This window comes from Salmo trutta, chromosome 27 (assembly GCF_901001165.1).
Source record: "Salmo trutta chromosome 27, fSalTru1.1, whole genome shotgun sequence".
Lineage (NCBI taxonomy): Eukaryota > Metazoa > Chordata > Actinopteri > Salmoniformes > Salmonidae > Salmo > Salmo trutta.
The window spans coordinates 44531510-44545327 of NC_042983.1; the positions used below are offsets into that span (position 1 = coordinate 44531510).

Below are 13818 nucleotides of genomic sequence, written 5' to 3' on the forward strand. Positions count from 1 at the left end.
GACACACACATACCGTAGTGGGTAGAGAGACACACATACCATAGTGGGTAGAGACACATACCGTAGTGGGTAAAGAGACACACACACAGCCTCTATAGTCTACTTGATGTAGGCCTCTAAAGCCTACTTGATGTAGTAGGCCTCTATAGGCTACTTGATGTAGGACTCTATAGTCTACTTGATGTAGGCCTCTAAAGACTACTTGATGTAGTAGGCCTCTATAGGCTACTTGATGTAGTAGACCTCTATAGGCTACAAGATGTAGGCCTCTATAGTATACTTGATGTAGGCCTCTAAAGACTACTTGATGTAGGCCTCTATGGGCTACTTGATGTAGGCCTCTAAAGACTACTTGATGTAGGCCTCTATAGTCTACTTGATGTAGGCCTCTAAAGACTACTTGATGTAGTAGGCCTCTAATGTAGGCCTCTAAAGTCTACTTGATGTATGCCTCTAAAGGCTACTTGATGTAGTAGGCCTCTAATGTAGGCCTCTATAGTCTACTTGATGTAGGCCTCTAAAGGCTACTTGATGTAGTAGGCCTCTAATGTAGGCCTCTAAAGGATACTTGATGTAGGTCTCTAAAGTGTACTTGATGTAGGCCTCTAAAGGATACTTGATGTAGTAGGTCTCTAATGTAGGCCTCTAAAGGATACTTGATGTAGGTCTCTAAAGGCTAATTGATGTAGTAGGCCTCTAATGTAGGCCTCTAAAGGCTACTTGATGTAGTAGGCCTCTAATGTAGGCCTCTAAAGGATACTTGATGTAGGGCTCTAATGGCTACTTGATTCACTCCGCTCCGTTCCGCACATCATCTCAATTACATGCTGTTTTTAGACGGGTCTTATTTCCTCTATATCGACAGTAGAGAAATAATTGTGAAATTCACATAAAGCTGAGACTTTTAACACCACAGTAACAGTAGTTTAAAAAAAATAATTAAAAAACGGCATCTTTTCCCGCAATTACATTTTGAATTGCATCTCCCTTCACCGTGTAAAACAAAAGGGTGGGTGTGAGTGGGAATGAGCCAGCAGAGAAACAAGGACATGGCAGAGACTTTTCAGGACGTTATCATTGGGCATATAATGGTTTTAGAACCCAAACGCTGCGTAGCTTAATAATCACCAAAATTACAGAGATGGAAGATAAATTGCTGACGGGCAGCACCCAGGTGGTGAAGGAAGGCAACAACACCTCCACTACGGTGATCCTCAACACAGGGGTCCCACAAGGGTGCGTGCTCAGCCCCTTCCTGTACTCCCTGTTCTTGTCATAATATGGACTTGGTCTTTTACCAAATAGGGCTATCTTCTGTATACCATCCCCCTACCTTGTCACAACACAACATATTGGCTCCAACGCATTAAGAAGGAAAGAAATTCCACCTGTTAATTGAAATGCATTCCAGGTGACTACCTCATGAAGTTGGTTGAGAGAATGCCAAGAGTTTGCAAAGCTGTCATCAAGGCAAAGGGGTGGCTATTTGAAGAATCTCAAATATAAAATATATTTTGATTTTTTATTTAACACTTTTTTGGTTACTACATGATTCCATATGTGTTATTTCATAGTTTTGATGTCTTCAATAATAATCTACAATGTAGAAAATAGCACAAATAAATAAAAACCATTGAATGAGTAGGTGTGTCCAGTATGTACTGTACATAATAAAGCCAATATTTTTTATTTAACCCGGTAAGTTGACAGAGAACACATTCCCATTTATAGCAACGACCTGGGGAATAGTTACCAGGGAGAGGAGAGGAAGGAGCCAATTGTAAGCTGGGGATGATTAGGTGGCATAATGGTATGAGGACCAGATTGGGAATTTATCCAGGAGACCGGGGTTAACACCACTACTATTACAATAAGTACCATGGGATCTTTAATGACCTCAAAGAGTCAGGACACCTGTTTAACATCCCGTCCGAAAGACAGCACCCTAAACAGGGCAATGTCCCCAATCACTGCCCTGGGGCATTTGGGATATGTTTTCTTAGACCAGGGGAAAGAGTGCCTCCTACTGGCCCTCCAACACCACTTCCAGCAGCATCTGGTCTCCCATCCAGGGACTGACCAGGACCAACCCTGCTTAGCATCAGAAGCAAGCCAGCAGTGGGATGCAGGGTAGTAAAACTGCTGGGTGGAACTCAAATAGTGACTGTGTGTATAATTGTTTTGTAACTGGCTGATGGAAGGATCTCCTTCTGAAAGATATTTATTCATGAACATCAACCTCTTGAACACTTCAAGTCTAATATAATACACTTTGCCTTGATGTCCTCCCTATTCACACAGCAGACCAGCATATCCACAGGTACATATCCACAGGTACATATCTACAGGTACATATCCACAGGTACATATCTACAGGTACATATCCACAGGTACATATCTACAGGTACATATCCACAGGTACATATCTACAGGTACATATCCACAGGTACATATCTACAGGTACATATCCACAGGTACATATCCATATCCACAGGTACATATCCACAGGTACATATCCACGGGTACATATCCACAGGTACATATCTACAGGTACATATCTACAGGTACATATCCACAGGTACATATCCACAGGTACATATCCACAGGTACATATCTACAGGTACATATCCACAGGTACATATCCACGGGTACATATCCACGGGTACATATCCACAGGTACATATCTACAGGTACATATCCATATCCACAGGTACATATCCACAGGTACATATCCACAGGTACATATCTACAGGTACATATCCACAGGTACATATCCACAGGTACATATCCACAGGTACATATCCATATCCACAGGTACATATCCACAGGTACATATCCACGGGTACATATCCACAGGTACATATCCATATCCACAGGTACATATCCACAGGTACATATCCACAGGTACATATCTACAGGTACAAATCCACAGGTACATATCCACGTGTGCTTGTACTTATGTTTAAACACGCTTTGTCCTTTTGCTACTACAAGGGTGTGTGTGTTAAGTGAGCCTGCATGTGTGTCTGTGTGCGTGTGTATGTGTGTGTGTGTGTACTGCATGTGTGTGTGTGTGTGTGTGTGTGTGTATGTATGTGTGTATGCCTGTGTGTGTGTGTGTGTGTATGTGTGTGTGTGTGCATGTGTGTGTGTGTGTGTGTATACCTGTATGTGTGTGTGTGTGTGTGTGCGTGTATGTGTGTGTGTGTGTGTACTGTATGTGTGTGTGTGTATGTGTGTGTGTGTGTGCATGTGTGTGTGTGTGTGTGTGTGTGTGTGTGTGTGTGTGTATGTATGTGTGTATGCCTGTATGTGTGTGTGTGTGTGTGTGTGTGTGTGTGTGTGTGTCTTACCTCTGTGTGGCACCACCCTCCTCTACGTGCGCTACGATGATGCCGTGCTGGGAGCGCTTGGACCCTCGTCCTCCTGTAATCTGGATCCCCAGCCCCTCCTGACCTTTCACCATGTGCATCTTCCAGATACGACTCCCCTCTCTGGGCTGGAGGACACAGACACCATTCAAACCAATGAGGGGTCAGACACCATTCAAACCAATGAGGGTTCAGACACCATTCAAACCAATGAGGGGTCAGACACCATTCAAACCAATAAGGGGTCAGACACCATTCAAACCAATGACCGGTCAGACACCATTCAAACCAATGACCGGTCAGACACCATTCAAACCAATGAGGTATCAGACACCATTCAAACCAATGAGGGGTCAGACACCATTCAAACCAATGAGGTATCAGACACCATTCAAACCAATGAGGGGTCAGACACCATTCAAACCAATGACCGGTCAGACACCATTCAAACCAATGAGGGGTCAGACACCATTCAAACCAATGAGGTATCGGAACTTTAAAGGCAATTATCTCAGAAACATATTTTTGCAGATATATAGTCCAAAGCTCTCGATATCACAAGGAAGTGGTTTAGATAGTGGAATTCAGACTCTTCCGGTCTCCATGTTTCAAGTTTAAATAGATTATTGTTTATGATTACCACGTTAGATAGTGGTGTAACAGTAGTTAGATTAGATGTGCTGCTGGAGACGTTGGGAGTGTTAGATTAGATGTGTTGCTGGAGACGTTGGGAGTGTTAGATTAGATGTACTGCTGGAGACATTCGGAGTGTTAGATTAGATGTGTTCCTGGAGACGTTGGGAGTGTTAGATTAGATGTGTTGCTGGAGACGTTGGGAGTGTTAGATTAGATGTGCTGCTGGAGACATTGGGAGTGTTAGATTAGATGTGTTGCTGGAGACATTGGGAGTGTTAGATTAGATGTGTTGCTGGAGACATTGGGAGTGTTAGATTAGATGTGTTCCTGGAGACGTTGGGAGTGTTAGATTAGATGTACTGCTGGAGACATTGGGAGTGTTAGATTAGATGTGCTACAATGACAGGTCAGTGAGTACACTGAGTGTACAAAAGTCCATGCCCCGACCAATTGAGGCTGTTCTGAGGGCAAAAGGGGGGCGAAGGGGGCAACTCATTATTAGGAAGGTGTTCCTAATGTTTGCCATGTAACCCTCAGTTTCCCATTTAACCGTCAATGTGACTGGCAGAACGGGTGTTGTACGTAGAGGATGATATTATAAATAAGCATCAACCAGTGGGTCTTGTGACGGGTAAACAGAGATGACCAGTTTACAGAAGAGTATAGAGTGCAGTGATGTGTCCTATAAGGAGCATTGGTGGCAAATCTGATGGCTGAATGGTAAAGAACACCTAGCCGCTCGAGAGCACCCTTACGTGCCGATCTATAAGTTACGTCTCCGTAATCTAGCATGGGTAGGATGGTCATCTGAATCAGGGTTAGTTTGGCAGCTGGGGTGAAAGAGGAGCGATTACGATAGAGGAAACCAAGTCTAGATTTAACTTTAGCCTGCAGCTTTGATATGTGCTGAGAGAAGGGCAGTGTACCGTCTAGCCATACTCCCAAAAGAGCAAGAGGGTAAGTATTAATATGGGGATGAGGTAGTTGGGTGTGCTATTTACAGATGGGCTGTGTACAGGTAGCCATACTACATGGTCCTAGGAAGCTCTGGAGCTCTTCTGACTTAACAAACGGAAATCGATAACATAAGTAGTGGAGACGTAGTAATTTTTTTGTAATTCTAGTGCCTTCATCATTAGTCAAGGCAGACTAGCTAAAATGGTCACAAATGAATATGGGAGATTGCAGCATTCTACATGCAGCTTCTAGTCTTTCCCTTGAAACCATCCTGAATAATGCAAAGGACATTTATTTTATCTTTTTTTTTAAAAAGAGAACAATGACCAAATGTGGGTTCATATGCAGACTCATTGGTTTCTCTCTCGTTGGCTATTCGGAAAAGCTACACTACCTTGTGTAGACAAATGTGGTTAGTTGGAGTGTATGGGGGATTTTAATGTAGCAACAAACTGCTGAATATTATCAAAGTGTATCCGGACAGCTAAGATTACTGTTGATGTTTCACTGTTAGGAACTTCAGCACACACACACCTGTTCAACTGGCTAGACACTGTTAGGACCTTCAACACACACACACCTGTTCAACTGGCTAGACACTGTTAGGACCTTCAACACACACACACCTGTTCAACTGGCTAGACACTGTTAGGACCTTCAGCACACACACACCTGTTCAACTGGCTAGACACTGTTAGAACCACACACACACCTGTTCAACTGGTTAGACACTGTTAGGACCTTCAACACACACACACCTGTTCAACTGGCTAGACACTGTTAGGACCTTCAGCACACACACACCTGTTCAACTGGCTAGACACTGTTAGGACCTTCAGCACACACACACCTGTTCAACTGGCTAGACACTGTTAGGACCTTCAACACACACACACCTGTTCAACTGGCTAGACACTGTTAGGACCTTCAGCACACACACACCTGTTCAACTGGCTAGACACTGTTAGGACCTTCAGCACACACACACCTGTTCAACTGGCTAGACACTGTTAGGACCTTCAACACACACACACCTGTTCAACTGGCTAGACACTGTTAGGACCTTCAGCACACACACACCTGTTCAACTGGCTAGACACTGTTAGGACCTTCAGCACACACACACCTGTTCAACTGGCTAGACACTGTTAGGACCTTCAACACACACACACCTGTTCAACTGGCTAGACACTGTTAGGACCTTCAACACACACACACCTGTTCAACTGACTAGACACTGTTAGGACCTTCAGCACACACACACCTGTTCAACTGGCTAGACACTGTTAGGACCTTCAACACACACACACCTGTTCAACTGGCTAGACACTGTTAGAACCTTCAGCACACACACACCTGTTCAACTGGCTAGACACTGTTAGGACCTTCAGCACACACACACCTGTTCAACTGGCTAGACACTGTTAGGACCTTCAGCACACACACACACACCTGTTCAACTGGCTAGACACTGTTAGAACCTTCAACACACACACACCTGTTCAACTGGCTAGCCACTGTTAGCACCTTCAGCACACACACCTGTTCAACTGGCTAGACACTGTTAGGACCTTCAGCACACACACACCTGTTCAACTGGCTAGACACTGTTAGGACCTTCAACACACACACACCTGTTCAACTGGCTAGACACTGTTAGCACCTTCAGCACACACACACCTGTTCAACTGGCTAGACACTGTTAGGACCTTCAGCACACACACACCTGCATGTTCAACTGGTTAGACAGTGTACCGTCTAGCCATACCCCCAAGTACTTGTATGAGGTGACTACGTCAAGCTCTAAAACCCTCAGAGGTAGTAATCACACCTGTTGGGGAGAGGGGCATTCTTCTAACCAAACCACATGACCTTTTGTTTTGGAGGTGTTCAGAACAAGGTTAAGGGTAGAGAAAGCTTGTTGGACACTTAGAAAGATTAAAACCCGTTGTAGATTCACTTTTACTGTTCCCATTTCTGTTAACGGTTTTGCTCGGAGAAACAAAAAACAACAGTATAGCAAAGTGAAGAACCCTGAGTGTGTGAGTAGTGAGTAAGACACAAACAGACACTCTGAGAGCGGTGAGTATTACCAAGCCACTGTCCTGTCCTGTCTGAAGACATTGTGTGTTGTGAGTGATGACAGGTAGGTAGGGAACTGCCTGAGGACAGTGAGTCAGTCAAGGACACACTTGTCTGGGCTCGTCCTTTCCTTTCACCTCCCAACCCTTCTCCAACGGCTAGTTTAATCTTCCCTTTATTTAAACTAGGCAAGTCAGTTAAGAACAAATTCTTATTTACAATGACAGCCTAGGAACAGTGGTTTAACTGTCTTGTCAGGGGGCAGAAACGACAGATTTGTACCTTGTCGGCTCGAGGATTCAAACTTGCAACCTTTCAGTTACTAGTCCAATGGTTAGTCCTCATCCTCTCCCAACCCTTATCCAATGGTTAGTCCTCCTCTCCCACCCTTATCCAATGGTTAGTACCTCTCCTCTCCCATCCCTTATCCAATGGTTAGTCCTCTCCTCTCCCAACCCTTATCCAATGGTTAGTCCTCTCCTCTCCCAACCCTTATCCAATGGTTAGTCCTCTCCTCTCCCAACCCTTATCCAATGGCTAGTCCTCTCCTCTCCCAACCCTTATCCAAGGGTTAGTCCTCTCCTCTCCCAACCCTTATCCAATGGTTAGTCCTCTCCCAACCCCAACCCTTATCCAATGGCTAGTCCTCTCCTCTCCCAACCCTTATTACCATGGTTGTCCTCTCCTCTCCCAACCCTTATCCAATGGTTAGTCCTCTCCTCTCCCAACCCTTATCCAATGGTTAGTCCCTCTCCTCTCCAACCCTTATCCATGGTTAGTCTCTCCTCTCCCAAACCTTATCCAATGGTTAGTCCTCTCCTCTCCCAACCCTTATCAATGGTTAGTTCCTCTCCTCTCCCAACCCTTATCCAATGGCTAGTCCTCTCCCAACCCCAACCCTTATCCAATGGTTAGTCCTCTCCTCTCCCAACCCTTATCCAATGGTTAGTCCTCTCCTCTCACCAACCCTTATCCAATGGTTAGTCCTCTCCTCTCCCAACCCTTATCCAATGGTTAGTCCTCTCCTCTCCCAACCCTTATCCAATGGCTAGTCCTCTCCTCTCCCAACCCTTATCCAATGGTTAGTCCTCTCCTCTCCCAACCCTTATCCAATGGTTAGTCCTCTCCTCTCCCAACCCTTATCCAATGGTTAGTCCTCTCCTCTCCCAACCCTTATCCAATGGTTAGTCCTCTCCTCTCCCAACCCCAACCCTTATCCAATGGTTAGTCCTCTCCTCTCCCAACCCTTATCCAATGGTTAGTCCTCTCCTCTCCCAACCCTTATCCAATGGTTAGTCCTCTCCTCTCCCAACCCCAACCCTTATCCAATGGTTAGTCCTCTCCTCTCCCAACCCTTATCCAATGGTTAGTCCTCTCCTCTCCCAACCCTTATCCAATGGTTAGTCCTCTCCTCTCCCAACCCCAACCCTTATCCAATGGTTAGTCCTCTCCTCTCCCAACCCCAACCCTTATCCAACCGTTAGTCCTCTCCTCTCCCAACCCTTATCCAATGGTTAGTCCTCTCCCAACCCCAACCCTTATCCAATGGTTAGTCCTCTCCTCTCCCAACCCCAACCCTTATCCAATGGTTAGTCCTCTCCTCTCCCAACCCCAACCCTTATCCAATGGTTAGTCCTCTCCTCTCCCAACCCCAACCCTTATCCAACCGTTAGCCCTCTCCTCTCTCTCTTAGTACTAGCTGTCGAACCCCACTCTTTAATTCAAACAACATCAAAACAGCAAGTCCTCTCTTAGTCCTGACTGGCTTTTAGACCAACAGTGGAAGAGCACCAACTACAGCCATTAGTCGTGAATGGTATTGAGCTAACAGTGAGAGAGACAGAACAACTCACCCCTGATGAAAGCTCTTCAGCCGAACGGAAGCAACGATCAAGAAGGAGACAAGAGTGTTAAACTTTCTTAATTATTTGTAGAGACGACAGATCAAAACAACAGACCATCTGACTGGGTGGAGCCGTAATGCTTCGCATAGCTGGCATTCAACACGGCCCTCCGACATGTCACAGTCATGTCACATCTCTTTTCCTTTTTCCACCGCTTCCCAACTCCCCTGAACTCCTCAGAGCAACGATCAAGGAGACAAGAGTGTTCAACTTTACTGTAGTATTTGTACTCCCCTGAACTCCCCTCAGACAGTCTTACAGAATACAAGAGAGGCCGGATCGAACAGAAACACTATTATCTTGTATACACGGCTTTCATCTGTATCCCACATGAACATATAATTATAGTGTGTACTATGGTTGGAATATTATAGTATTTACTGTAGTATTTTTTGGAGACTTTACTGTAGTTTACTGTATTTACAGTGAACTATAGTATATAGTATAAATACTGTGGTAAAAGCAAACTGTAGTATATACTGTAGTTTACTGTATTTACAGTGAACTATAGTATATAGTATAAATACTGTGGTAAAAGCAAACTGTAGTATATACTGTAGTTTACTGTATTTACAGTAAACTTTATTTACAGGAAAAGAGTTAGAGTTAACAGTAGTTAGAGTTAACAGTAGTCAGAGTTAACAGTAGTCAGAGTTAACAGTAGTTAGAGTTAACAGTAGTTAACAGTAGTTAGAGTTAACAGTAGTTAGAGTTAACAGTAGTTAGAGTTAACAGTAGTTAACAGTAGTTAGAGTTAACAGTAGTTAACAGTAGTTAGAGTTAACAGTAGTTAGAGTTAACAGTAGTTAGAGTAAACAGTAGTTAGACGGTAGCGTGCTGTTTTGTGTATTTGCTTGGCATTGATCCACTTGGTCTGTGGTTCTGTGGTGAGGTTAGTCACCGTGGATGACTCACGTGTGTACACGGGAGAGTTAGTTGGCAGGATTACAGTATTTCTGAAGAAAAGCTAACTAAACATGTAGCTAACGCAATGCCCATTCAGAAGGAAGAAGGGCCTCTACGAACAACAGAATGTCTCACGTTATTCACTAGTACTGTTTGTCTCAGTTCGGTCTCAGTTCGGTCTCATCGATGTCTGGAAGTGTCCCATCCACTTGTTCTTCAATCTCTAAACTAGCCAGGCCTGTCAGGGCCTCAAGGCAGCCTAACCCTCTCTGATTGGCTAAATGCTGATTTATACCCTACGGAGTGGAGCGCAGTGTCGCAAAGTCGTTTTTCGTCACTTGTAGAGCGCTCTGACATTTAAAGTACCGCGCCACATCAAATGTTAACGCGCCGAATCATTCCTTACTAACTGCTGTTGGGGTAGTGTTGTATAGGCAATACCATACTATATACAGTTAATACCATACTATATACAGTTAATACCATACTATATACAGGGTCAGTTAATACCATACTATATACAGGGTCAGTTAATACCATACTATATACAGTTAATACCATACTATATACAGGGTCAGTTAATACATACTATATACAGGGTCAGTTAATACCATACTATATACAGGGTCAGTTAATACCATACTATATACAGGAATCAGTTTAACCATACTATATACAGGGTCAGGTTAATACCATACTATATACAGGGTCAGTTAATACCATACTATATACAGTTAATACCATACTATATACAGGGTCAGTTAATACCATACTATATACAGTTAATACCATACTATATACAGGGTCAGTTAATACCATACTATATACAGTTAATACCATACTATATACAGGGTCAGTTAATACCATATACAGTTAATACCATACTATATACAGGGTCAGGTAATACCATACTATATACAGGGTCAGTTAATACCATACTATATACAGTTAATACCATACTATATACAGGGTCAGTTAATACCATATACAGTTAATACCATACTATATACAGGGTCAGTTAATACCATATACAGTTAATACCATACTATATACAGGGTCAGTTAATACCATACTATATACAGTTAATACCATACTATATACAGGACCAGTTAATACCATACTATATACAGGGTCAGTTAATACCGTACTATATACAGTTAATACCATACTATATACAGGGTCAGTTAATACCGTACTATATACAGTTAATAACATACTATATACAGGGTCAGTTAATACCGTACTATATACAGGGTCAGTTAATACCGTACTATATACAGTTAATACCATACTATATACAGGGTCAGTTAATACCGTACTATATACAGGGTCAGTTAATACCATATTATATACAGGGTCAGTTAATACCATACTATATACAGTTAATACCATACTATATACAGGGTCAGTTAATACCATACTATATACAGGGTCAGTTAATACCACACTATATACAGTTAATACCATACTATATACAGGGTCAGTTAATACCATACTATATACAGTTAATACCATACTATATACAGGGTCAGTTAATACCATACTATATACAGGGTCAGTTAATACCATACTATATACAGTTAATACCATACTATATACAGGATCAGTTAATACCATACTATATACAGGGTCAGGTTAATACCATACTATATACAGGGTCAGGTTAATACCATACTATATACAGGGTCAGTTAATACCATACTATATACAGTTAATACCATACTATATACAGGGTCAGTTAATACCATACTATATACAGTTAATACCATACTATATACAGGGTCAGGTTAATACCATACTATATACAGTTAATACCATACTATATACAGTTAATACCATACTATATACAGTTAATACCATACTATATACAGGGTCAGGTTAATACCATATTATATACAGGGTCAGTTAATACCATACTATATACAGTTAATACCATACTATATACAGGGTCAGTTAATACCATACTATATACAGGGTCAGTTCAGTACCATACTATATACAGTTAATACCATACTATATACAGGCTCAGGTTAATACCATACTATATACAGGGTCAGTTAATACCATACTATATACAGGGTCAGTTAATACCATACTATATACAGGGTCAGGTTAATACCATACTATATACAGGGTCAGTTAATACCATACTATATACAGTTAATACCATACTATATACAGGGTCAGTTAATACCATACTATATACAGTTAATACCATACTATATACAGTTAATACCACACTATATACAGGGTCAGGTTAATACCATACTATATACAGTTAATACCATACTATATACAGGGTCAGTTAATACCATACTATATACAGTTAATACCATACTATATACAGTTAATACCACACTATATACAGGGTCAGGTTAATACCATACTATATACAGGGTCAGTTAATACCATACTATATACAGGGTCAGGTTAATACCATACTATATACAGTTAATACCATACTATATACAGGGTCAGTTAATACCATACTATATACAGTTAATACCATACTATATACAGTTAATACCACACTATATACAGGGTCAGTTAATACCATACTATATACAGGGTCAGTTAATACCATACTATATACAGGGTCAGGTTAATACCATACTATATACAGTTAATACCATACTATATACAGGGTCAGGTTAATACCATACTATATACAGTTAATACCATACTATATACAGGGTCAGTTAATACCATACTATATACAGTTAATACCATACTATATACAGTTAATACCATACTATATACAGGGTCATTAATACACACTATATACAGGGTCAGGTTAATACCATACTATATACAGGGTCAGTTAATACCATACTATATACAGGGTCAGGTTAATACCATACTATATACAGGGTCAGTTAATACCATATTATATACAGTTAATACCATACTATATACAGTTAATACCATACTATATACAGTTAATACCATACTATATACAGGGTCAGTTAATACCATACTATATACAGTTAATACCATATTATATACAGGGTCAGTTAATACCATACTATATACAGGGTCAGTTAATACCATACTATATACAGGGTCAGTTAATACCATACTATATACAGTTAATACCATACTATATACAGGATCAGTTAATACCATACTATATACAGGGTCAGTTAATACCATACTATATACAGTTAATACCATACTATATACAGGGTCAGTTAATACCATACTATATACAGGGTCAGTTAATACCATACTATATACAGTTAATACCATACTATATACAGTTAATACCATACTATATACAGTTAATACCATACTATATACAGGATCAGTTAATACCATACTATATACAGGGTCAGTTAATACCATACTATATACAGGGTCAGTTAATACCATACTATATACAGTTAATACCATACTATATACAGGTCAGGTTAATACCATACTATATACAGGGTCAGTTAATACCATACTATATACAGTTAATACCATACTATATACAGGGTCAGTTAATACCATACTATATACAGGGTCAGTTAATACCATACTATATACAGGATCAGTTAATACCATACTATATACAGGGTCAGTTATTACCATACTATATACAGGGTCAGTTAATACCATACTATATACAGGGTCAGTTAATACCATACTATATACAGGGTCAGTTAATACCATACTATATACAGTTAATACCATACTATATACAGTTAATACCATACTATATACAGGGTCAGTTAATACCATACTATATACAGTTAATACCCCTACTATATACAGGGTCAGTTAATACCAACTATATACAGGGTCCGTTAATACCATACTATATACAGTTAATACCATACTATATACAGCTTATATACCACTACTATATACAGTTAATACCAACTATATACAGGGTCAGTTAATACCATACTATAACAGGGTCAGTAATACCATACTATATACAGTTAATACCATACTATATACAGTTAATACCATAC

At 41.0% G+C, this 13818-nt stretch overlaps 1 protein-coding gene across 3 annotated transcripts in view; it reads right to left on the reverse strand.

Annotated features, from left to right (window-relative positions):
* Window positions 1-13818, reverse strand: part of LOC115165051 (PDZ domain-containing protein 2) — a 185967-nt gene that overhangs the window by 66456 nt on the left and 105693 nt on the right. For 2 of the 3 annotated variants that reach the window (XM_029718081.1, XM_029718082.1), the window contains one exon: window positions 3354-3499. In XM_029718081.1, coding sequence (XP_029573941.1) covers window positions 3354-3499 — 146 coding nt within the window. Of the gene's footprint in view, window positions 1-3353; window positions 3500-8899; window positions 9298-13818 lie in introns of those variants that run through there. The other variant, XM_029718083.1, reaches the window with a different exon arrangement.